Here is a 26,972-nt window from a genome sequence, read left to right as displayed (position 1 = left end):
TGGTCGCGCCTGTCATTTAAAATCGCGCTCCTCCCCCCACCCCTTCCTCGTCGCCACCCGTAGCCGGTCTCTCACCGACCCAGCATCGTTTTTGAACGCGGCGGCGCGCACGTGTTGACGAAGGTGATCGGGTCAGGAGGTGGGGGGCACTGGGGTGGGGGGGCACTGGGGTGGGGGGGGCAATGGGTGGGTGGAGGGGGGGCAATGGGTGGGTGGGGCAATGGGTGGGTGGGGGGAGGCAATGGGGGGGTGCAATGGGTGGGGAGGGCAATGGGGGGGGTGGGGGGCAATTGGGGTGGGGGGCAATTGGGGTGGGGGGCAATTGGGGTGGGGGTGGTTGGAGGGGCACTGGGGGGTGGGGGGCAAGGGGTGGGGGGTGGTAGTGGTGGAGGGCAGAGTGGGAAGAGCGATGCGAATGAATGGTGTTCGATACGCTCTGATTCTTTCGGTAAAGTCACGTAGCTAGAAAAATAATAATAATAATAAAGGAAACACGACTTTTCGGTCGCAACACAAGCGGTCCGATCGAATGGTGTTCGAGTTGAGGATCGTTGAAGTTCAACGTTGCGTGACCAGGCGAGGATAAGTCGGGGGACCAGGTGAGCGGTCTCGTTTGGTCTGCAGGGGGGAGCGACGATTTCTGCAGTGGTGAGTAATCCCTGGTGAGTAATCTCCGGTGAGTAATCCCCGGTGAGTAATCCCCGGTGAGTAATCCACATGGCAATAAGACGGATTTACATTGTCGGTCACTGCATCGCGCGCTTTTAGTTACTTTCTTCAAACTCGATTTTTTTTGCGCGTCCAAGGACGGGTGTATATTGCGGTAAATCTGAAATATTGATTTGAAAAATTGTTCAGCTCATGATTATTAATGAGGGGGGGGGGGTTGCCCCTATGTCGAGTGACGTCATCCACTAATGGTTATTGGGGAGGGGTGCAGCATGTAGAGTGACGGGCGTGATGACGTCAGACGCTGGGGATGTGAGGCGTGATGAGGTCAAGAGACTGGGAAGGTGAGGGCTGTAATGACGTCAAGAGAGGCTTGGGGAGGTGAGGGGCGTGATGACGTCAAGAGACGCTGGGGAGGTGAGGGGTGTGATGACGTCAAGAGACGCTGGGGAGGTGAGGGGTGTGATGACGTTAAGAGACGCTGGGGAGGTGAGGGGGCGTGATGACGTCAGACGCTGGGGAGGTGAGGGGGTGTGATGACGTCAGACGCTGGGGAGGTGAGAGGTGATGACGTCAAGAGACGCTGGGGAGGTGTGGCGTGATGACGTCCAGAAATGGGAGGTGAGGGGCGTGATGACGTCGAGAGACGCTGGGGAGGTGAGGGGCGTGATGACGTCAAGCGATGGGAGGTGAGGGGGCGTGATGACGTCGAGAGACGCTGGGGAGGTGAGGGGGCGTGATGACGTCAAGATACTGAGGAGGCGAGGGGGCGTGATGACGTCAAGAGACTGGGGAGGTGAGTGGCGTGATGACGTCAAGAGACGCTGGGGAGGTGAGGAGCGTGATGACGTCAAGAGACGCTGGGGAGGTGAGGGGCGTGATGACGTCAAGAGACTGGGGAGGTGAGGGGGCATGATGACGTCAAGAGACTGGGGAGGTGAGTGGCGAGATGACGTCAGGAGACTGGGGAGGTGAGGGGTGATGACGTCAAGAGCCGCTGGTGAGGCGAGTGGCGTGATGACGTCAAGAGACGCTGGGGAGGTGTGGGGTGATGACGTCAAGAGCCGCTGGTGAGGCGAGTGGCGTTATGACGTCAAGAGAGACTGGGGAGGTGAGCGTGATGACGTCAAGAGACGCTGGGGAGGTGTGGCGTGATGACGTCAAGAAACGCTGGTGAGGCGAGTGGCGTGATGACGTCAAGAGATGCTGGGGAGGCGAGGGGCGTGATGACGTCAAGAGACGCTGGGGGGGCGAGTGGCGTGATGACGTCAAGAGACACTGGGGAGGTGAGGGGCGTGGTGACGTCAGACACTGGGGAGGTGAGCGTGATGACGTCAAGTCTGATTAAAAACTCGCGCGTCGTGTCCTGGGGCCACTGCAGTCAACCGAAAATCAGTAACGTGTTATAAATAACTTGTTATAAATAAACAACTATTAACTTGTTATAAATAAAAAAATTGTAATAAATAAACCACCTCTACGGGGATGTTTTAAGTTTGTTTTCTCTCTGTGTGTCTCGTTGTTGTCTCTCTCTGCTTGTGTCTGTCTTTGTGTGTCTGTCTCTCTCTCTCACATTTCACACTTAACTTCTAATTGGGCAATCTTTTGAAGAACGCAATAAACAAAGGCCATGCGTCAATTGTGTGTTGACCGACTCTCTGTGTGTTGCATTGCATTACATTTCCAAATTTTACTAAGTTTGTTTGATTTAGTGTGGCTTCTCTCTGTCTCCCCTCGGTTGTTGCTCTCTCCTCCAGCAGTTGCGCCAGGTCTCTCTCCTTTATTACGATCAGAGGAAACAAGAAGATGCTCGACCCCCTCTCTCTACCCTCTCTCTCCTTTATTACGATCAGAGGAAACAAGAAGATGCTCGGTGTAGTCGGCACTTTGCTTCGTTCATCATTTCGTTTTTTTTATTATTGTTTTTTTATGCTTTGCTTTATGTAACCCCCCCCCCCCCCTTTAAATGAAAGACCCAACAAAATATTATTTCTTTTTTTTCTGCTCTCCTTACCCCTTCCCTCTCTCTCTGCCCCCCCCGTCTCTCTCTCTACCCCCCTCTCTGCCCCCCTCTCTGCCCCCTTCTCTGCCCCCCTCTCTCTCTGCCCCCCTCTCTCTGCCCCCCCTCCCCTCTCTCTCTGCCCCCCCTCCCCTCTCTCTCTGCCCCCCTCTCTTCCTACGCCATTTCGCCCTCTCTCTTTACAACTACGACAAGTGCTGCACCTGCACGCAGCCCTTCCCACAGTCAAACGGCCTCCGACGGGTAGCTCAGATCTGCAGGATCTCTCATGGACATGCTAATTCCTCTACCCCCCACCTCTCTACCTACCTACTTAAGGCATCGACACAGAGGCGTTGTTTCTCTGTGTGCCCATGCGCGTGTGTGTCTCTGTGGCTCCTCTCTCTGCTTATGTGCCTGTATATGTGTCTCCGGTTCTGTGTCTTATCTCTCTCTTAAATCTAGCAGCCTTTGGAAGAACGCAATCAACCAGGTAGGGCGTTGACTGTTATGTTAGCCGACTGTCTTGCGCATGTATTTGCATTGTTATTTCTAAGTTTACTGGGTTTGTTTTTCTCTTTCATTTGTACCCGATGATGATGATGATGATTGCTTAGCGTTGCAATCGAAACGTTGTATGCTATCATGTCATTTATTAGTTTCTATTTCTACGTGACTTTACCCAAAGAACCAACGCGTCGCACGTTGCTTCCTCCCTTCTCCTCCTGAACAAAACGACAAAGTTTGAGACGCGATAATAGTGCGGAGCCGCGTCTTCTAATCTCCCATCGCAGTCCCCCGGTGTTGATATCAAGGCTTCGTCGCCGTGCCTTTCTTCTGGTCGTCCGTCGACGGCAAACTTTATTTTTAATTTTATTCCAAATCCTCGCTCGCTCGTGCTTTCGTTCGTTCGCTCGCATCACGCATTGCAACGACGCAGACGTTCTGGGCACCGTATCGGTAACATCGGACTCATCATCGGACTCATCATCATCATCGGACTCATCATCATCATCGGACTCATCATCATCATCGGACTCATCATCATCATCATCGGACTCATCATCATCATCGGACTCATCATCATCATCGGACTCATCATCATCAGACTCATCATCATCATCATCGGACTCATCATCATCATCGGACTCATCATTATCATCGGACTCATCATTATCATCATCATCGGACTCATCATCATCATCGGCCTCATCATCATCATCAGAGAAAGTGGATGAGGGGCGTTGGCCGAGGTCATCGTCGTTGTGTGTTCGTGTATTTCAAAACCGGTCCAAGTCTTGTGGTTCTGTCGGCAAAGTCAACGTAGGGATGCGACTTTACCTACGTGATGACTAAGGTTCAGGTGTTTAACAATGGTCGAAAGTTCAGGTATTTAAGACTGGTCTAAGGTTCAGGTGTTTAACATTGGTCCAAAGTTCAGGTATTTAAGACCGGTCTAAGGTTCAGGCGTTTAACATTGGTCGAAAGTTCAGGTATTTAGGACCGGTCTAAGGTGTAGGAATGGGGACCCCATGTCCGGTGTGTATTATTTTTCTTGTTTCCGAGCTCAAAGCCTCAGACGCTTCAGTGCTGAGATCTGGGGCCTTAATGAATTCGGCCATTGAGTGTGGCAGGGGGGGAGATTCGTGAATCTTCCTCGTACTCAATGTGGTTTTGCTGGCCGCTAATAATGAAAGTCCTTAACGAAACGTTCTTGTTCCACGAATCACGGACCCCAAGTCGCTGTGCGTTTCTTAAAGTTTGATTCTCTCTCGCGCTCTGTCCCAGCGTTTACCGCAAACAATTGGGTCGATTGTTTTGGTACTTGCTTATAGTTTTGTTATCGTTACAATGGATTGTAATTGAGATAAAATTGTGGATTAGAGGGGGTGTATGGTTAAATGTAATCATGTAAATTACAATCGATTATGTTAATCTGAAATATGCAGTATCATGTTACCGATTGGGTTAGTTACAAGTTAAATGAACATGATGTAACCTGAATAGGCATGCAACTGAACGGTGTATTACTTATATATTCTTAGTTCTTTCGGTAAAGTCACGTTGAAGGGAAACAACAAAATAATAAAAATATATAAAACAATATATTTTATTATTTTGTTGTTTCCCTTCAACGTGACTTTACCGAAAGAACTAAGTATATGGTGTATTACTTGTTTCACGATGTAACACGATTTTTGTTTCTGGGTAGTAAGTGTTATTTTCTAATTGCTTATGCCTCAAAAGTATATAAAATGGCTTATTTCCCACAAACTTTGCTTTTGTGGCCAGGACTTTGTGAAGGAATGACAAATGCACACCACGTTTTCTCATTGAAAATTGGTTAAATTTCAAAATATCACTGTCCTGGTCACAAAAGCAAAGTTTGTGGGGAATAATAGACATTTTCTGTACTTTTGAGGCATAAGCAATTGGAAAATAACACTTACTACGCTTCCAAGCAGCACTGAGCCTGTTTAATATGTTTTTTATTAATCAATTTCAACAGATTCTCTAATTATTCTTGGCCAGTATGAAATAGTTTAACACAATACATCAATATTATCAACATTATTTGAATGTCCTTGTTGGTAATCGTGATCTGCAGCTCCCGACTGTTTGTGAGTATTTAATATTTCTTTGGCGTGTTTTATTCATGCTAATCTTTTAGTCCTGTCTGATCAACATAACATTGGCTACGGTAGCAATGATTCCGGTACACACCTTCTGTTAATTGCTTAGTTTTTGTATTTTATATACTATGCCAAATCTGACTTGGATTTTTAGTTTTTAAAAACAATCCGGCTAGTTTATCAGTTACTCCTGCAATGTATGGTATTTTAAGAGTTTTAATAACTCGATCAATTTCAACATTTGTGCTATTCCGTTTAGTTTTGGCATTCAGTGGTCTGTTAATTTGTGCGTTATTGTAACCGTTTAATTGCAGTGCTTTAATATGTTTAATCTCAACTCCTTTATCACGAATAATATTGGTCGCAAAACCCTACCCGTTAATTCGTGAATCGTAATTTAATTTCACCATAGTAGAAATCATCAGTTCATGAAATCATCAGTCTGTACGTAATAGTAGCTGTGAGGGTGAGTGGGGTGTGAGGATTTGTAGAGTGTAATAACATTGATCTACAGCTAAAATGCTTCTGAAATAAATGTAGTCCAACTTTACTAATTCTGGGTCACTGAGAATGAAAATGATGCTTCAAATTGTTGATTGCCTTTAGTTTTCAAGATATGTTATCCGGGTCAGTAGAAACGATCCTTGACTCGGGAATGGCGGAGGATAAGTGAGTTATAAATTTAAACCAGAAATTACTCAAATACATCTTTGACTGGATCTATGAATAAATATATGACTGGGTTTGGACAGTGCTTGCTTTTTGAGCCAAATAATGAATGATGCAATCTGAACCTGGTATTGCATCATACATGATATGAATTGCATCATGTTATTCCTAGAAGTCATGGATGATGCAATCATAATTAGCCTTACACCCCTCTGCCGAACAAATTGCCCAATAGCAGCTCGAGAAATCATACAGTGTCGTGCTCTCTTATTTGTCAGTGTTTGATTTTGCAAACAGACACATTTCTTATTCTTAGCTCTTTCGGTAAAGTCACGTTGAAGGGAAACAATAAAATAATTAAAAGTATATAATTATTGTTTCCCTTCAACGTGACTTTACCGAAAGAGCTAAGAATATGAATTACTGCAGTCACGAAAGCTTTAAATCAAAATTTAGACACATTTCTGTTTAGCCAAAGTGAGCAGAGATTCCTCGTACTTGTGTGAACAAAGCAGATAACTTCTGCTATGTTTGTGGTGAAGTGACTTTTGCATCACAAAAGCACAGTATAACCACGATGGTTAAGAAAGCCTATCACCTTTATTTTGGCTGCAAAATTGGAGATCAGGACAAGATATGGGCCCCACACATATGCTGCAACACTTGTGCAACAAATCTTTGCCAGTGGTTGAACAGATAAATAAAATCTATGCCTTTTGCAGTGCCAATGATTTGGAGAGAGCCAAAAGATCATATCAGCAATTGTTACTTCTGCATGGCACCTCCAGTTGGGAAAGGTGTGTCAAAGAAGAAAAAGTGGACTGTGCATTATCCAAAAATTCCATCAGCTATACGTTCAGTACCCCATGGAGAAGGACTGCCGGTTCCTGATGCACCAGAATCATTCTCACTTGAATCAGACGAGGAAGAGGATTAAACTTCTGGTCCTGAACCATCAAAGTCACATGACCCAGATTTTCTCCCATCCTCCTCCTCTGAACCACACCTCATAAATCTTGACTTAAAGCTTTCGTGATTTAACCGCCTCTACAGTGAAGGGTTCCACACAACTATTAGATCATTTCCTGATGACGACCGCTTGTGTTGCGATCAAAACGTGTCGTTTTTTGTTATTTTCTTTGAACCCATCTACGTGACTTTACCGAAAGACCCAAATAATATGCACACCTCATAACACAAGGTGAACGGAAAGACCATGTCAGGGATTTGGAACTACCCAAGAGTAAGGCAGCAGAGCTGTTGGGCTCCAGACTGCAGCAGTGGCATCTCCTGGCAGGTGATGTTAGGGTTTCCATGTTGCGCAACCATCAAAGAATCTTGTCCCATTCTTCTTCATGGAAGTTGATCTTGTAGCCTGCAACAACAGTGATGGTTTGATGGCAGACCTCAACATTGTTCATGATCCAGATGAGTGGAGACTGTTAATTGATTCATGGAAGATGAGTCTTAAAGCAGTTTTACTGCATAATGGAAATGTTTTGCCGTCACTTCCAGTTGGTCGTGCAGTCCATATGAAGGAAACCTATGACAACATGAAACAACCTTTGAGGTGCATAAACTGTGACCAACATCAGTGGCAGCTTCGTGGCGATTTGAAGGTTGTTGCTCTCTTGCTTGGCCTGCAGATTGGATACACAAAGTACTGCTGCTGTTTTCTCTGCGAATGGGATAGTCGTGCGAGAGATTCCCACTTACATCAAGGTTAGATTGGCCACTCCGACAGTCATTGGAGCCTGGGAGGAAAAGTGTTCAGCATCCACCACTTGTTGAATCAAGGAAGATTTTGTTACCACCCTTACACATCAAGCTGTGTCTGATGAAGAACTTCGTCAAAGCCTTGGACAAAACACAAGCAGCTTTCAAGTACTTCTGTGGAAAATGTCCAAGGTTAGGTGAAGCTAAGATAAAGGAAGGTGTCGTTGTTGGTCCTCAGATTCGTGAACTTCTTCGAGATGATGCATTTGACAGTCCGCTGCGTGGCAAGGAAAAGACGGCATGGAACGCCTTCCAGTTAGCGGCAACACATTTTCTCGGAAACAACAGGGCAGACAACTACGCGGAGTTGGTGGAAAACCTCTTCAAGGCATACAAAAGGCTTGCTTGCAACATGTCGCTAAAGATACATTTTTTGCACTCTCATCTAGATTTTTTCCCACCGAACTGCGGAGCAGTGAGCGAAGAGCACGGCGAGCGATTTCACCCAGGACATTGCAACAATGGAGAAACGCTATCAGGGCAAATGGAGCCCATCAATGCTTGCAGACTATTGCTGGGCAGTGACAAGAGATGCTCCATTGAATGAATGCAAGAGACAAGCCAAGAAGCACCGATTAGACACTGAATATAAGGACTAAAATATGTAGTTATATATACATTGCCTTTTGTTTCATAATACATTTTGTTTATATAACGCTTCTGCTGATTTTTTAAGTGTTACATGAACAAACAGGTGACATGTTATCATGTAAAGCAACCAGAAACACATGAAAAGACCTAGGTTTACAATTTATGAGTAAAACTCTATCTACACAATATACATAGACGTAAAATGTAAAAAAAACTTAAATATCTTGGGAACAGTAGCCAATCAGTTGTTTTAATTGTCATTTGAATTCAGCACGTCAAAATCCGTAATAAACAGCACATTTAATCTCTGAAGCAGACATGTAAAAGATTCATATTCTTGGTTCTTTCGGTAAAGTCACGTAGAAGGGAAACAATAAAATAATAAAAATATAAACAATACAATTCTCACGACGTTTCGACTGCAACACAAGCATTCATCATCAGGTGTGAAAACCACAGCAAGAAAATGTGAAAAAAGTCGCGGGTATTTTTAACATTAGCACCACTGAGAGCGATTTGACAGTTTGTTCAGATGGACGAGCCCATCTGTGTTCGTGGCGGTTAAAAATAACTGCCACTTTTTAAACATTTTCTTGCTGTGGTTTTTACACCTGATGATGATTGCTTGTGTTGCAGTCGAAACGTCGTGAGAATTTTATTGTTTTATATTTTTTTATTTTATTGTTTCCCTTCTACGTGACTTTACCGAAAGAACCAGTAATATGAATCCCTGCAGTCACGAAAGCTTTAAATCAAAATGTAAAAGATTGTCGACCAGTGTAATAAGTCGCCACTATCCCTGCGTGTGAGGGCAGCAGCAGTGTGGTTGAGGAGCTCGATAACCACCAGGGTCGAGGTTTGCTGCTCGCCACAACGAGAGGGCTGCAGCAAAGAGAGTCCCCGTCCACCTTGATGGAGGGCAGACTACAGTCGTTTACTCTACCGTTTTCTATACTACAGCTGGTTTACTACTATATTGTCCGTAGTTTTGGCTGCACCAATCTGGCTGTCGCCTGATGAAGCCAGTTGTAATTACTGGCGAAGCGTCGTACTCGGATTGTAAATGTTGAGGTTTGGCTCTCCAACACACCGGTGTGCTGTACTAATAACGAATTGTCACGTTCTGTTTACATGACAAACTTTACTAATTGGCTGTGTCGGGTGGTGGTGGGTTTAACGACAAATATATTTACGCGATATAACCTAAAAAAACTTGTATTATGGATACTAAACTATTCAACTAATTTTTTTGTGTTTCCCATGTAAGAAGGCCGATACAGTTGATGCGTCCTAGCCGTAAATTCCACCTACTGTTTGGCAAGGTCGTGGGGTCGATTCTGCCCCAACACCTGAATATTTGGAGTTTGCATGTTCTCCCTGTGGCTGCGTGGAATTTGCTCCGGGTTCTCCGGATTTCCCCCCCCCTCATTTAGAAACATGCATTTTAGAGTTTTTGGTTGCTATAAATTTCCACGTGATAAGCTACTGCTATGAGCTATCATTTGTGGCCAGGTCGCTTCTGAAAAAGGGCTGTATAGCTCTGTGGGCCTTACCTGGTAAAATAAAAAATCGTAAAAAAATTGTCTGCACGCCACATCAGACTGTAGCGGTATTCAGTTCGGTATTTTGTTTCCTTCAGTCGAGTTGATAGCAGACCGTGAAATTTCAGTGGAGTCTTAGGCTATTCATATTATTGACGTTACAACGCCGCGAATTAAACACCCTCTCAACAGTCATGATCGTGGCCACATTCGTGGCCAGGTTGGTGTCACTGTGGTCGCTGTTGTGGGAGTTCACATTGCTGGCGATGGTGGCCGTCTTGGTGATTACACTGGTCTCAGTGATGGCATCATTGGACATGTTGGTAGTAGTGGTGGCCATGTTGGTGATCACACACACCATTGTGTCAGTGATGATGTTGTTGGAGGTCATGGTGCTTGTGGGTAGTGGCGGTGTAGTGGTTTGGCACACTACGCTACAGATCAAGCGACCCAAATTTGATTTCTGCTCACGACCAAAAACAAGTAGCAGTGAATATTCGAACTGGTCTTGAGTCTCTCCCAGGTCGACCCAGCCTTAAATGAGCACCTGGTGCAGTGTGTAAACACATCAGCACTGGGGAGATGAAGGCGGCCGGGTGTGGTGTTGGCTACCGGCCTTCATAGGTGCTACTCGCTTACAGCACTTGCCCCAACAGTCTAAAGTCTACACGGGGAATCTTTGTCTTTAGTCATCGCTCTGTGGCCATGTTGGTGGTCACGGTGCCCCCCTCTCTGTTTTGCAATTTGTACTTATATACTTTATGTAATTTAATCATTTATTTTTAGTGACTGTCTTACCTTTCCTGTACAATACTTTGCATGCCTATCATTCTTTTGTATTGTTTACTGTTGTAACTGTCTGACCCATGCCTACTGGATATCTGTGAAAAAGAGCTTCATAGCTCATCAGATTCCTCCAGGATAAATACATATTCTGATTCTGTGCCCCACCTCCACTGTCCCCCGCAGGTTGCCATCATGATATCGAACGTGGTGTCCCGTGTCGTGTCACGTGTTAGCCACCTGGGCTTGCGAGCGCGAGACGCACGCGCCGTGGCCACGGACCTCGTGACCAAGTACTGCTTCCACGTGACCGGAGCACGAGCTGCCAGGCAAGCCGGGATGTGGGAGACGGGGGTGGGGTGGTATAGAGAGGGGAGGGTTTGAGTGGTGGATCTGAGAGGGAGGGCAGTAGGGGGGAGGGGGGGGGTCGTGGTGGGGGTCAAGTGTCAGGTTGATTCTGGGTGAAAACTCAAGAGGCCACGAGAGGAGTCTTTAACTGCACGAGTGCACACTGAACAAATCAAGTGGAGCAATGGAAAGCAAATAGAAATCATCGGGGGAAACAACCGTGTTGAGGAATCACGTGGTATGTGTGTGCGCGCGCGCTGTGACGTGGTGAATGTTCTGTGACGTAGTGTGCGTGCTATGACATGATGTGCGTTTGCTCTGTGATGTGGTGGGCGCTGTGTGACATGGTGTGGGTGCGCTGCAGGACTGGGATGGGAGTGTGCCGTCAATGGGCACTGAGGCAGGGAGATGCCGCCTTTATTATCAGCGATGTCAACTCAGAGGTGAGAGAACTCGCGCTACACACACACCACACACACACACCAAACCATACACGCTGCACACCACAGCACGTACACACCACACATCATACCATACACGCCAAGGATAAAGATCCCCCGGATAGCCTTCATAGACTATTGGGGCAAATGCTGTTAGTGAAGTAGCACCTATGAAGGCTGGTACGACACACGAAGGGGGGTAGCTGGCCAGCTTCTACCCCCGGCCGCCTTTGTCTCCCTAGTGGTGATGTTTACACATCACACCAGGTACTCATTTATGGCTTAGTTGTCCTAGGGGAGGCCCAGGACCAGTTCAAATATTCTCCAGTTGTTGGTTGTAAGCGGCAATCGAAATCTGGTTGCCGGGTTTGTCGCGCTGGGCGCACTAACCACTGCACCACCGCTCCACACACCACACACAAGCACCACACACAGTATACACGTTACCAACGCCATACACATCACATGCACTGTACACACACACATCACACATACCGTAGATGCTTATGCACAGGACAATTTAATTTTTTTGCCTGTGTCGGGTGGTGTAGGGTTAACATACGACACAAATCCGACCAGATCACCAGAAAGTCAACGATGAATCATAACAGTACTGATGGCAGCAGCAGCAACGTATTTGTGTTGAACATGAGTGTGCACCTATCCTGGCACAGGAATCGGTGCCAAACGCTTACCCCGAGGATGGTGAGGAGGGTCTCCTGTACGACGCGCTCACCCCACTCACCTCGGTCACCGGCTCGGTGTCAAACATCGCCCTGGAGGTGAGAATATCACCACCACAATCATCATTACAACCAATATCACTATCATCATCACTACCACCACCACCACCAGCATCATCAAAGACAAAGTATAGCGTTAACAGACTGTTGGGGCAAGTGCAGTTAGCGAGCACCCTTGAAGGACGGCACGGTGCACTAGGGGGTGGGTGGCCAGCGCCACACCTGGGAATTTTTTTTCTTCCTAGTGGCAATGTTTACACACAGCATCAGGTACTTATTTAAGGCTGAGCCAACCTAGTGGTGGCACAGGACCGGTTCAGATTTCCAGCACCGTTATTGGTCCTGAGTGGGAAGCAAACTCGGGTTTGTAGCGCAGTGCCCTAACCACTACGCCACCGCTCCCACACACACAACCTTTGTGTATTACAACAGCCTATGTGTGTGTGTGTGGGAAGCGGTAGTGCAGCAGTTAGTGCTGCATTACGAACCTGGTTAACCAGAGTTCGATTCCCGCTCACGACCAATAACATTGACGGCGATTGTTTGAACCAGGTCGGAGCCCCTCCCAAAGGTCTACTCGGGCCTCCAATGAGTGCCTCATGCGATGTGCAAACATCGCCGCTGGGGAGAAAGGCGACCGGGCGCGGTTCTGACCACACCAACCTCTCGTGTGCCATGCCAGCCTTCATAGTTGCAACCTGCTATCCGTACTTGGCCCAGCAGCATGTGTGGGCTAAACGGGGTGCCTTTATCTTTGTAGGTGTGTGCAGGTGTGGATTTATGCTCCCTCGTACGCTCCCTGGAAAACTCCGGGGTTCAGGTTCTGGTTCAGCCCCGCGCCGCCTCGGCCACACACCCAGGTTTGTGTCGCTCACAGCACGAGTGTGTCGCTCACAGCATGCGTGTGTCGCTCAGAGCATGCGTGTGTCGCTCGCAGCATGCGTGTGATGCTCGCAGCATGCGTGTGTCGCTCGCAGCATGCGTGTGACGCTCGCAGCATGCGTGTGACGCTCGCAGCATGCGTGTGTCGCTCGCAGCATGCGTGTGTCGCTCGCAGCATGCGTGTGACGCTCACAGCATGCGTGTGTCGCTCACAGCATGCGTGTGTCCGAACAACAGCAACCGCCGTTCATCAATTAATTGTGTTGAGCGTGAACACGGCGCTTGTGCCAGGCAGGAGGTCACGGGAGAGTACCAGGTGCTGTGGGTTGACTGGCTGGAATGATTGGCAGATGCACCAGCTGTGCTGCCCGACTGTGCTAACTGCGCAACACGGTGGCGAGATGTTAACTACATCGCCTCATATATGTAGTAAGTTGTGGGGTCGATCTCGACCCTTATGCTTCTATATTTGGAGTTTGTTTGTTTTACCATTGGTCACGTGGATTTTTCTCTGGTTCCTCCGGTTTTTTTCCTCCACATTTAGAAACATGCTTTTAGATTACTTGCCTTCTATGAATTTCCACGTGATAAGCCACTTCGTTGAGCTTTCATTTGTGGCCAGGTTGCTTCTGAAATAGAGCTTTCTAGCCCAGCGGGCCTTACCTGGTAAGATAAAAAATAGTTTACTTTAGTTTCAGCTTAATTTGCTGCATTTTAGCTGCTTGGTGCACCGCTCATTATGAGCGTCGCTCCTCCGCCCCTCCATTGCTGCTTGAGGGCGACTGCCTGCAACTGTCCAGAAGCATCCTTCATGAGCCTCCTCGACGAGCAGAGGCGGAGCCAGAATTTTCAGGTAGAGGGGGCAACCCCTCCAGTGATAAGAGTTGTTCGTAAGTAAGGACTTGTCCCTTGCTTTTTATTCGACGCGTGTGCGGCGATGGCGCATGGCCTGGAAGTATCACGTGATTTCATTGTTCGTCACCGTCGCAGCAGTCTCCTTCTCGACATACAGCAGCATGGCGTCATTGAGGTAGTCGGAGCCCATTGCGGTGCGCAAACGCGTCTTGATGATTTTCAGGACGCCGAAGACGCGCTCAGCCGTGGCTGTCACCACCGACAACGTCAGTATCAGCCGCAGCAATCGGTATATAAGGTGGTAGCCGGCCGTGGCCTGGCCGGTCTGCACCAGCATGACCGATAGTTCAGGGAGCGTGCCCACATTCTTCAATTGCTCGTCCTTCTCAATCTCCCTGCCGAAGTGGACCAGCTGCTCATCGAGAAGCATTAGGTCGACGTCAGGAGAGTCGATCATGTAGAACTTGCGGGCCAGCTCCACGAGCTTGTCGACATTGAACGAGGCGGACTGCTTGCGTGGCGAGATACATGCTGCTAGGCGGAGCATCTCCATCGACTCGGCGCTGAATCTGTAGGCGAACTCGGCCAGCATCTTGTCGATCGCTGCGTAGAACAGGTCGACACAGAAAACATGATCATTGGTGTTCATGTGTCCATCGCGACGAGGCCGGCCAGGTCGGACGAAGTTGGCGGTCATATCGGGCACCTCGATCTTGTGGGTCTCACAGAACTGCCGCACCTTATGGAGCAGGTCGCCGTAGCCGGTAACGCGCATCTCCGTCAGCGCTTCGACGACGCCATCGACCAACCGCAACGCACTGATGATGTCCTGGTCCTTCGTTTGCAGCGCCTGCGACAGGTCATGCGTGATGAGCAGCATCTTCGCCATTAGGTGCAAGATGAACGCAAACGTGAACGTGCACGTGCCGTTGAGCAGGCGCGTCGCCTCTACCCGCTGCTCCGACTTGCTGCCGTCCGTCTCCACACGCTGGGTGACTTGCATTCTCGCGCCGAACATGTCGATCAAGCGACGCAGCGCGTGCCGGAACGATGACCAGCGCGTGTCGCCTGGGCGCACCAACGCCGTCTCCTGGTTCAGACCATGGCCCGTCTCGACCAGCAGCTCGTTGATCAACTCCAGCAAGATCTTCTTCTGCGTGTTGATGAGATCGTCGTTGCGTGTGCAGGAGCTCGTCGCCACATTGACGATGTCATTCACCAATACGAAGAACAGGCCGATGTCGGGAACGCCATCTTTGCAAGCTGCAACCAGCGCGAGTTGGAGCTTGTGCGCCCAGCAGTGCCCGTAATAGGCCACATCGTTCAGCTGCTTGATCGGGGCTTGCGAACCGTTGATCTCGCCGCTCATATTGGACGCGCCATCGTAGGCCTGCCCCCCGCGGTAGTTGGCGATCGGGCGACCGCGATTGGTCTGCATGCCGACAATGGAATCGCGGAGCGTGGGGGCGCACGTCTCGGTGACGTGCTTCAGGTCGACGAGATGCTTGCGCAGCACGGCAGTCTTGATCTCAACGAAGCGGTTAACGACAGCCAGTTGCTCCTTCTTGCTCGCATCGCGCGTCTCATTCGCCACGAAGCAGTAGAAGGCGTCGGCTTGTTCATCATCGAGGAGCTTTCTGACGATCTGGGCATGGGCATGGATGATGTCCTTCTGGATGTCGGGACTAGTCATGGTGGCGTTCTGCGGGGCGTTGTCGAGCGCGACGCGGGCCAGCTCGACGTCGCGTTTGCACAGGAACTGAAGCAGCTCGAGGAAGTTGCCGCGGTTGAGCAACTCGTCCGGCTCATTGTGGCCTCGGCAGGCCAGCCGCTGCTTCATCAGGAATCGAATCGCATCGACTGATCCCTCCAATCGTGTCCGATTGTCGGCGATCGCCTGGGCCGTCTGCTTCTCCAGGCCACGCTTGCCTGTGATGATGTGCATCTCCGTGTTCATCATGTCTCTGGCCTTCTGTACCGCCTGGTTGTGCAGCGACTGCACGCCGCCTTGATGTTGGAGAAGGCAGCAATTGTGGCCGCCCACCTTATTCCAGGCCGAGAACTCGTCCGCGACGAACGCGTCCGAGCGATTGCGGGACGGGAAGAGGAAGCATGGGAAGCAGTAGACCGACTCGGTGTGGAACGGGTATTCGAGCCAATCGTACGTCTCAAACCACGATGGCTGCGGGCGGCGCTTTTTTCGCCCCATCATCTTTGACGGGTACATGCTGCCATCCGACGAACGGGTGCGTGGAACGAACCGGCCCTGCGTCAGATACGAACGACAGATCTCATTGAAACTGTTCGGATCGTACGTCGAAATGGCGGGTCTCGTCCCGGGATCCCGATCGACGGCGCGCACCCCCGCGGGGCAATGGCGCTGGAGGCGGGGAGTTGGCTAGCGTTTCTGCTTCCGATTCATCAGCTGCCGCCGTTGAAGAAAGAAAGGGTCAGGAGATCGCGAATGGCGACGCTGAGCTGGAGGACGCTCTGGCGAACGACTCGCCGGGCGCTTCTACAGCCATCGATCGAGGGTCGAATTTGAACCGTGTGTGATCGGCATCGCGCTCGCTGAAGGTGAACGTCTTCAGGGAAATTTAAATTTTGATTTAAAGCTTTCGTGACTGCAGTAATTCATATTCTTAGTTTTTTCGGTAAAGTCACGTTGAAGAGAAACAACAAAATAACAAAATATATATAAAACAATAAAAAATTCTCACGACGTTTCGACCATAACTCAAACGGTCATCATCAGGTGATGATGATGATCAAACGGTCATCATCAGGTGATGATGATGACCGTTTGAGTTATGGTCGAAACGTCGTGAGAATTTTTTATTGTTTTATATATATTTTGTTATTTTGTTGTTTCTCTTCAACGTGTCTTCAGGGAAGTCGTGTCCTGCATACGCAACTGCGCACAATTCTGTGAGTCACTTATAACCGCTTTGCCGTTACTTATTGCCAATTATGGACTCGGACTATTGTCCTATCATCTCATAGGGTCCCTGGCACATAATAATATGCTACACAGTGGCAGTGGGGGTCACAAAATGCCGATTTATTACTAATAAACCCCAATGATCTGATCGAAATTATGGATTTCGATCGGATCATTGGGGGGGCACTTGCCACCCCAACCCCCCCACTGGCTCCGCCACCGTCTGCGTGCCTCCTCTACAGAGGCCAATATTGGTACCAGTCATCAATAAGTCCATTCAGCTCCACATCCTCATGTACCACATCAGCTCATCTCTTTAGCCCATGCTGTGTCTGTTTAGCCCCCTCTGTCCGGCCAAACAGAAGCTGCTTGGGCATGCAGTGGCTGAGCATGCGGGCTACGTGACCCAGCCATCCCAGCCAACCCTGCATTGTCTGCCAGAGGAAATCACCGATGATGGGACTTTGTCGAGATCTTTCAAGAATCTGTGAGCTCCTGACACAATCCAGCCTCGTTAAACCCAGGATAGATCGTAGCTAGGCCAGCCGGAATGTTTCAAACCAGCGCAGATGTTCTTTCAGAGGGCTGCATATTTCGCTGCAACGTGTACACAATTATTTAGCACTTGTCATGACGGATACTGCTAGATCCGACCATGTCTGTCCGGTGCTTGCTTAGCCGCATTGGCTTCCGTTTTCCGAATGAACGCATTATACGGTTGCACTCATTACACACACAGTGCTTGCCGCAAATGAACCACAATACCTTGGTGATCTTGTCAAGGAGCATGAACCATCATCACCCTCGCAGTGGCTTTTGGCTAACCGTCGAACAAAGATGGTCACTGCATCGTGCACTTTCAGATGTGCTTCTGTGGCCATCTGGATTGCTCTTCCTTCCGATATTAGGAAGTCGCTGGAGCTCTGAACTTTTAGATCTAAATTGAAAACTCGTTTCTTTAGAACTGCTTTTTATGTTTAATTTGTTGTCCTTCCCTCGCACCCCCTTTTAGCACGGTTGGTTATATACGGTTCGAAAGAAGTTCAACACAGAGAAGGGAGGGCATTGCTGTGGCTTAGTAGACCCGAAGCTTCGTGTAGAGTGGCAGGCCATGTGGCTCCCACAGCGTTACAGAGCCGACGAAAAGATAATGCCGCTCGGCTGAATCGGAGTGAGATGTGGCGTGTCATGTTGGGTTGTGGTGTGCCGTGGTGTGCAGATGTGCGCTATGCCGTGGTGGCGTCGTGCGTGGGGGGCGTGCGTCACACGCTGCTCTCGCGCCCCCCTTCAGACTCCCCCACGGCCACCCTCCCCGGGTTTACCTTCACCCCCGAGTGGGCCCACATACAGCGACCGGTACGGGGTATACGCAGGGGGGACACACGGGGGAGACACGAGGGATGGGACACGGGGGGTGGGACATGGGGGATGGGACACGGGGGGGGGGGGACGGGGGACGTGAGGACACGCGAGGGCGGGCACGTGGGGATGATACGTGGGGACATGTATTGGTAATGTGTTGGTAACGTGACACTAGCATGTTAACATGTTGGTAGCGTGTCGATATCGTGTTGATAACAGGTCTGTCGTGTGTTGGTAACGTGACACTCGCGTGTTTTTTAGCGTGTTGTTAACGTGTTGGTAACGTATTGGTGCAGGCTGGTGAGGACCACTTGAGCCACGTGGATCACGTGACCTTGGCGTGTGCTCATGGGTCATCGCGTGATGCCATGGCCTGGTACACCACCCACCTGGGCTTCCAGAGAACGCCCATCAACAAGTGAGTATCAGAGTGTGAGCGAGTGTGTATCGGTGTGAGTTTGTGTGATTTGTGAATGTGTGTGGTGTATGTGGTATGTCCGTGTTATGTGTACCGTATTTTCCCGCATATAGCCCGCATACGCATATAACCCACAGACGCATATACCCCGCAAAAATAGAATTTTGTGTAAAACAAATTTCAGATAGCCCGCACCTCCATATACCCCGCATGCATTCATATATTTAATGTCGTTACCGCAGCTTAATTCCATCATATTAATACGAAGTTTACATTTGCAATACATTACACTATCAATTGTTAGCATTAAAAACATAACGTGCACAAAAAAACAAACTAACTGGAAACGAGTGAACATAAAACATTAAATAAGTAACAGAGGTGACTATCCAATAAATAAGTAACACATAAATGGTAGAAGTAAGTACAGTTTTAGCACTGGTAGATTGCGCACTGCGCAGATAATAGCGGCACTACGGTAAGGCCGTCGCCTCGCCCCCCACCTCTCTCTCCCCCCAGCTGCCCCACCCCCAACCCCCACCTCTCTCCCCTTAGCTGCCCCACCCCCCAACCCCCACCTCAGTCTCCCCTTAGCTGCCCCACCCCCCAACCCCCACCTCTCTCTCCCCCCAGCTGCCCCACCCCCCAACCCCCACCTCTCCCTCCCCCCAGCTGCCCCACCCCCCAACCCCCACCTCTCGCTCCCCCCAGCTGCCCCACCCCCCAACCCCCACCTCTCCCCCCAGCTCTCTCGTCGCCGGTAAACAGTGCACGCACTTCAAACATTGTCGTTTAATTGTACAAACAATTCATTTAAAACGTGATAACATATGCAATTTTAGTGCGAGTGGTTTAGTCAGCAGTTCTTTAGTCAAAGGTAAGTGTTGCATAGTTGATAGTCCTACCCTGAACAAATGTAACGAGTTATGACATGTCATACGTGTAAAACAAATTTGGAATAGCCCGCACCTCCATATACCCCGCAGGGTCTTGTTTTGTTTGTAAAAAGTGGTATACCCTGGGAAAATACGGCGATATGTAGAAATAAAAGGTGGATGGGTGTGGTGCTGGCCAGCTATTCCCCCCTCATGTGCCGTTCCGGCCTTCGTAGGTACTCGCTAACAGCACTTGCCCCAACAGTCTGTTTAGGCTACACGTAGGTTCTTTGTCTTGTGCGAGTTGCGTGACAGTGTTTGAGTGTGAGAGTGCGCGAGTGGGAGAGAGTGAGCATGAACGTGGTGTGTATGAGAGTGTACATGGTGTGTATGAGTTGGGCAGGTAAGCGAGTGGATGTGGTGTATGTGTATGTGGATGTTGTGTACGTGTGGTGTCCGTGGCGCGCGTGTGTGCGTGTGTGTGGATGTTGTGTACGTGTGGTGTCCGTGGCGCGCGTGTGTGCAGAGCGGACACGGAGCAAGGCGGGTTTGTGCTGGACGGCGGGGGCGTGGGGTTGAAATTGAGGGCCATCGACCTCGGAGTTGGGGCCGCGCAGGAGGAGCGCGTATTCAAGATGGTGTTGAGCGAGTCGCTGCCTGGACACGGTGAGCTGTGGCTTCCTGGCCACACCACCACCATCACGGCGACGGCCACGCAGCCACGGTGACAGCCACATCACCGCGGCGTGGTGTGTGTAATGTGTGTGGTGTGGTGTGGTGTGTACCGGGGTGGCATGGTGTGCAGGCCCGAACCAGGTGGACGCGTTCTTGGAGACGCAGGGCGGCCCTGGTGTACAGCACGTGGGGCTGCACACGGCAGACATTGCACGGTGCGCACGCGCGCTCAGCGACAGCGGCGTGGCCTTCTACAGCCCGCCCCCTGCCTACTACTCGCACGTACGGGCGGCCACACCACACAGCACACATGGCCAGACCACACGGTTCACTCCTCGCCACTACATCCACAGCACACCGTCCACAGCACACCACACCGTCTTCTCACCACACTGATGGCGAGATGCTCGCCTGTTACGCAGGAGGTCGTGGGTTCGATCCCCGCCCCTGACGCCTGCTGTATCGTTAGGAGTCGGCGTGTTCTCTCTCTCTCTCTCCCCGTGGTCGCGTGGATTTTTCTCTGCGTCCTCCGGTTTTTCCTCTCCACATTTAGAATCGGCATACGTTCAGATGATTTGGTCGCTGTAAATTTCCACGTGATGAGCCACTTCGTTGAGCTCTCATTTGTTTGCCAAGTCACCTCTGAAAATGAGCTGATAACTCGGTGGGCTTTCCCTGGTACATAAAAGTCCCCTCCTCCTCTTTTCCGAACATAGATGGACTCGTCCATCTGAACAAACTGCCAAATCGCTGTCCGTGTTGAGAACGTTAAGAAAAAAAACCGCCACTTCATTCAAATTTTCTTGCTGTGGTTTTCACACCTGATGATGATTGCTTGTGTTGCAGTCGAAACGTCGTGATAATTTTATTGTTTTATAATTGTATTGTTTCCCGTCTACGTCACTTTACCAAAAGAACCAAGAATATGAATCCCTGCAATCACGAAAGCTTTAAATAAAAAAAAAATAGTTTAGTTACGTTCACTACACACCACTCAATACACACCACAGACACCATACTGGGCAAACCGCTCACGAGCCACCATTCACAACACACCAAACCTTATGCACGCCACTCGCTACACACCACACTATACACACCGCACAATACGCACCATCCCACAGACACCACACACACCATCCCACAGACACCACACGTACCACTTACTACACAACACACTATACACACCACATTATACGCACCATTCCACAGATACCACTTACAGCACACTTTACAACTGTCTGTTAGAGGCCATATGGGGGATGTTTGTCTTTATTTTATGTTAAAGTTTAGCTTAGCACAAGTGCTGCAGTAACATCACTGCCACTTTGTCTGTACAGTAAAACCTTGGATTGCGAGCATAATTCGTTCCGGAAACGTGTTTGTAATCCAAAGCACTCGTATATCAGTTGTGATCACGTGACACTTGGCAGACAAAGCGTATATACTTGCTACTCGTACTGCAAGACCTCGCTCGTTTATCAAATTAATATTTATTTAATTTTTGCTCGTCTTGCAAAACACTCACAGACCAAGTTACTCGCAATCCAAGGTTTTACTGTATATGTGTGAGCGCAGTGGCAGTTCAACGGTTAGCATGCTGCGTGCTCTGCACTACAAAGCCGGCAACCTAAGTTGGATTCCCGCTCACGGCCGACACCAGTAACGATTATCTGAACTGGTCCTGGGCTTCCCCTTGGTCGACTCGGCCTCAATTGAGTACCTGGTGCGATGTGTAAACATCGGCACTCGGGAGACGAAGGTGGCCGGATATGGTGTTGGCCACCCATCCCTTCGTGTGCCGTGCCAGCCTTCATAGGTGCTCGCTAAGAGCACTTGCCCCAAAAGTTTGTTCAGGCTATATGGTTGAATATTTGTGTTTTTTTTTAGTGTGTGTGTATATATATGTGGGGACGTCCAGTGGACTGGTTCTGGCTCCAGTTTACCATGAGGGGAGCACAGTCCTCTACATGGGGCAGGAGACAGCCAAACAACAGGGAGTGGCCCTTTTTCTGAACAAAATAATGCAGGGGGCATGAGAGTGGCGGTGAGGTGTGGGGAGCTGTAAGCCCCAGGCTACTGTGGGCTGACCTGATCAATGGGAGGTAAAGAATGGTGGTGGTTGCTTACGCCCCCTCCGAAGATGAACATCAGTGGAGGTATGCAGGCAAGGCCGATAAGTGAGATTCCTTCTATGGCCCCTCGGGATAGTCATCCTGTTGGGTGACTTTAATGCCTGAGTAGGTCATGACACTGGTACCTGGGCTGGAGTGATTGGGAGGGCTGAACGATGAATCGATTTCAAATCGAAATCGCAAATTGAAACAATGCGATTAGCAAATCGCAAAGGCTGTGATTTGAAAAGTCCTATTACTTTCTTATTGGAAGTGTTTTATTATTTATTATTATAACTTTATTTAACTTAACAATTGTTCTATTTTGATTGTTCTATTTCAATTAAAACATTTTTATACATGTTGCATTAGAATATATAGAGAAGTTCGTATGTTGATGGTATCACGTGGTAATGCTCCATCACGTGTTTTAAATCTATTACACAGTGAATATTGAACTGAAGCTTGACTTAAAAAATGTAATCGCAAATCAGATCGCAATATCTGTCAGAAAAATCACAATGAGATGTTTTCCCCAAATCGTTCAGCCCTAATGATTGGAAGGAATGGGCCAGATCAGCTCAGTAACAACAATAGGAAGCTGCTAGACTTCTATGCATCCCATGGGCTTGTACTTAGCAACACGCTGTTCCGGCATCGGTGCATCCACAAAAACACTATGGATGCATGCCAGGTCCAAGCAAGAACATCTGCTGGACTATATGATGCAGGCCCATGTATTTGACACCAGGACCTACTGTGGAGTTGATCTACCCACTGACCATCGACTTGTCATCTTTAAGATGCGCCTGCTATTCTTCCACTCCGGTGGTGGGTATCCATCTAGGACCCCATTAAAACCCACAGCGGACTGGTCCTCAGCTAGCTGATGAAAGTTGAAAGCAAAAACTTAATCATCGCCTGCACCTAGCACCCTCTATGCGGCCGAACAAAAGCTCAACATGCCAAGGGTGGAGGTTTAGGACTGTGGCTCATGCAGCTGCAAAGGCTCCTCTGGGTACGTGGTCCACACCTCCTGAGAAACCCTGGCTGATGGAGGTATTCGGGCTGGCTGACAAAAGCAACAGGCCAACTCCCATGTCGGAGAATGAGGCTGACTGCAGCTTTCGCTCGGAGGTTTGGAGAGCCGTGTGGCGCTGCAAATATGAGTGATGGTCACGGGTTGCTGCGGAGATGGAATCTGCCGCAGTAGCCCGTGGTCATAAATCACTGTTTAATGCCATAAAAAAGTATCACCATCCTTAGGGGGAAAGAAAGGTGATCTCATCTCTGACCCCCAGGAACAAGCTTTCAGGTTTGGCGAGCATTTCTGTGACGTCTGGGGGGAGGGGAAATTCCTCAGTCCAGAGAACATCATGGGGTAAAGTGGGGATGATCCGGCTGAGGCTGCGGTGCCTCAAATATTGGAAGAAGTCACCCCCTGTGAGTGGCTGGCTGAAGTGCCATCTGCTGAATTACAGTTGGCGATCCAGAGTCTGAGACCAGGACAAGTGCCAGGCAGAGATGATCTCCCAAGCAAACTGCTGAGGGAGGGTGGCATTTGTGGGCAGATTGCCTTATATGACATCATCATAACAGTCTGGACCACTGGATGGGTTCTGCAGGATTAGAAGGGTGCCCCGGTGGTCCCCCTCTTTAAGAATGTGGAGTGCAAAGACTGTAAGAACTACAGGGGCATCTCCTTCCTCAGCGTGCTGGGAAAGGTCTTGGAAATGATTATTCAACATCGCCTTGCCAGGTACGCTGAGGAGAGGCTTGCGGAGCCCCAATGTGATTTCGGGCCAGGGCAGGCCTGCACAGATGCCATATTCTCTGTCCGTCTGCGACAGCTCATATGGAAGCAATTCCAAAACGACTTTCATCTCTGCTTTATTGACCTGGTCCTATGGTACCAAATCTTGACTTAAAGCTTTCGTGACTGCAGGAATTAATATTCGTGACTTTACCGAAAGACCAAAGAATATGCCTTTGGTACCATCAATAGGCCTGTGCTCTGGGTTGTTCTTCGTGCTTTCGGAGCCCCTGACTCTCGGCTCATAATGATTAATGACCTTCATGATGGTGGCCAGGCCCAGGTACGTAGCCGAGAGTCTAAGCCATTCCTTGTTTATCTTGGGGTGCAACAGAGAATTGTTTCTGGTGCCTACATTGCTTAACATTTTTCGAGCACGGAGTGCAAGAAGCTTTCCATGGCTGTACTGGAGGAATCTCCATCTGGTACAGATATAATAGGAGGCTGACCGATGCCCGGGTACGGTCAAGGGATGGCTACCTATTGGTCAACCATGTTATGTATGCTGATGATCTGGTGTTTGCTGCTCACTCAGAAGAGGAGTTGGAGGTGCTGCTGCTTGACCTGGAGCATGCTAAGCACCTGCCTGGGTATTTTGCATCATCAAACACTCCACCCCCTCAACTCCCCCATTGATGATGGGGTAGTTGTGGAGAGTGGAAAAGTTTCCATACCTGAGCAGTGTGCTCATGACCAGCTCCGGTTTGACAGCAGAGGTCTCACTCCGAATCAGTCGAGCGGCATTATCTTTTTATCTGCTACATAACGTCGTGTGTAAGCTACCTGGTCTGTCGCTCCACAATAAGCTTCGGGTTTTCTCGGCCACAGCCATGCCCTCCTCTATGCTTGTGAAACGTTGGGACCCCCCTTATGCAACATCTTCGCTGGTTAGAAACATTCAGGCTGGCTTGCCTACGATCCATCCTGGGTTTGACCAGGCTGTATTGTGAGCTATATTTCCACATACAGGTAGTCCTCTACTTACGATGGAGATGCGTACGACGACCCCATCGTAAGTAAAAAATATCGTAAGTCGAAGATGGCCTAGCCTACCCAGGAGTTTTAAAGAATGGTGATAATTTAGCAAAACAGAGCAATTTACAGTACCGTACTGTATAAAATATATACTGTATGTATTTATTAATTACAATACTGTATTGCACAGTAAAATGTAAAGTAAAAAAAGGTCAATTCTTAGCCTACCTATATGAACTGCAATATAATAGAAAGGCGGGAGACGCGTAAATCCCGGCAGCGTCCCAACGTACAGTATCGTACCTCGTATGCTGCTGTGTTTGCCTGCCGCGCGAAATTTAAAATATTTTTCAATTTTTTCGTATCGCTATCGCCATCGTGAGATCGAAATATCGTAAGTCGGACCATCGTAACTCGGGGACTATCTGTACACACACGAGGTGGCACAGTGGTTAGTCCACTGTGCTATAAATCTAGCGACCCAAATTCTATTCCCGTTCACGGCCACCATAGATCGACTATGCCTGAACTGGGGAGGCAAAGGCGGCCAGGCCTGGTTCTGCCCATACCACCTGCTCATGTGCCGTGTTGCCCTCTTCAAAGTGCTCGCTAACAGAACTTTCCAGAAAGAGTCTGTTCAGGCTATACGGGGGACCTTTGTCTTTGTGTGTGTGTGAGAGCAGCTGAGTGGAGTGGACTTCTCGGGCCTGGAAATGGATCCACTGAAATCTCACGGCATTCTCATCGACTCCTCTGAACCCTACAACGACAACAACCACACCACCACCGCCACCACAATGTCCTCCCAGTGAGTATGAGGTGGTGGTGGTGCGGGGGTAGTGATCACGACGACGATGATGCTGATGATCAACCTTGACCCTGTCTCCCCGTGCTGTGTCTTCGGGCACAGGTATCTGCTGCAGGTATTCTGTCTGCCACTGTTTGGGCCGGACTCGTGCTTTCTGGAGCTCATCAGTCGCCACGGAAACCGCGGATTCGGCGAGGGGAACATCCGCGCGCTGTGGCGGTCGGTGGAGCTCTCCCGCACCTTGTCAACATCGTCGGTTGCAGCCTCGTCATCAACCACGGCTTAACGCATGCTGGTGTTCCCAGCCGATATTGGGGTTCATAATTAAGTTTTGGTTTAGGGCACGGAATGTTTGTGAGGGTAGAGTGGGTCGGGTGAACGGTAAAGTTTGTTACGGTCGTGGGGGGTGGGGGGGGGAGCGGTTAATGTTTGTTAGTAGTGGTGGGAGTGGGTATCTATATTTTCGTATTCAGGAATCTAACGGCGGCGACCGCCCAGCCACTCGCATTGCTGGTACAGCGTCTCCGTGTCTGCGGCGCGTACGATCAGTTAAGCTGCGGGGAGCCCGGCACCGGCCTCGCTTATGATTTCCCTCGGCTTAGCTGGAGGCCACGGCTGCTGCTCAAGAAGCGTAATTTGGAAGCAATGGCCTGAGCAGACTTTTAGGGAAAGTGCTGTTAGCGAGTACCTATGAAGGCCAACGAGGGGATGGCGGGGGCTATAGGTGTCCAACACCATACCCGGCCACCTTTGTTTCCCTCGTGGCATGGTTCATATTCATTTGACCCACGCTCTCATCCACTCGCGCACACACACCACACTGCAGTTCACGTCTGTCTGCGTTTTCCTCAAGCTGCTCCACTTTGGGAATTCCTCTCGCCATCATCCTGTTTGCCAAACCCTTACAATCATAACCATGCTCTGTTCAAGAAACGTGTTACAACTCGTGAGAGTGCTGTTTGTTCCTGGCAGCTTGATGTTTGGGCCCCTTTGAGCCCACTCAATTTGTGATACAATTTATTTTCTAATAAATCTTCAGCCAGGCCTTGCAACACTCGCTAC

At 49.3% G+C, this 26,972-nt stretch overlaps 1 protein-coding gene across 4 annotated transcripts; it reads left to right on the top strand.

Annotated features, from left to right (window-relative positions):
- The first annotated feature begins 37 nt into the window (after positions 1-37).
- Positions 38-26,962, top strand: HPDL (4-hydroxyphenylpyruvate dioxygenase like). 4 transcript variants are annotated; one of them, XM_032958155.2, is made up of 11 exons: positions 38-123; positions 10,848-10,990; positions 11,374-11,452; positions 12,124-12,231; positions 12,953-13,052; positions 18,090-18,226; positions 18,529-18,650; positions 20,052-20,191; positions 20,331-20,482; positions 25,786-25,910; positions 26,013-26,962. In XM_032958155.2, exons 2-11 carry the CDS (start codon positions 10,857-10,859, stop codon positions 26,194-26,196), a joined length of 1,281 nt encoding a protein of 426 aa, XP_032814046.1. In that variant the 5' UTR covers positions 38-123; positions 10,848-10,856; the 3' UTR covers positions 26,197-26,962. The 4 variants fall into 4 exon arrangements, with proteins under 4 accessions (XP_032814046.1, XP_075924553.1, XP_032814045.2 ...); XM_076068438.1 differs by lacking the exon at positions 38-123 and adding an exon at positions 1,917-1,988; XM_032958154.2 differs by lacking the exon at positions 38-123 and adding an exon at positions 2,921-3,161.
- Positions 26,963-26,972: the final 10 nt, after the last annotated feature.

Source organism: Petromyzon marinus, chromosome 21 (assembly GCF_048934315.1).
Source record: "Petromyzon marinus isolate PM22_M1 ecotype Great Lakes invasive population chromosome 21, UKy_Petmar_22M1.pri1.0, whole genome shotgun sequence".
In the NCBI taxonomy this organism is placed as follows: domain Eukaryota; kingdom Metazoa; phylum Chordata; class Hyperoartia; order Petromyzontiformes; family Petromyzontidae; genus Petromyzon; species Petromyzon marinus.
Note: the sequence above shows the minus strand (reverse complement) of the source record. Positions and strands in the feature narration are given on the sequence as shown.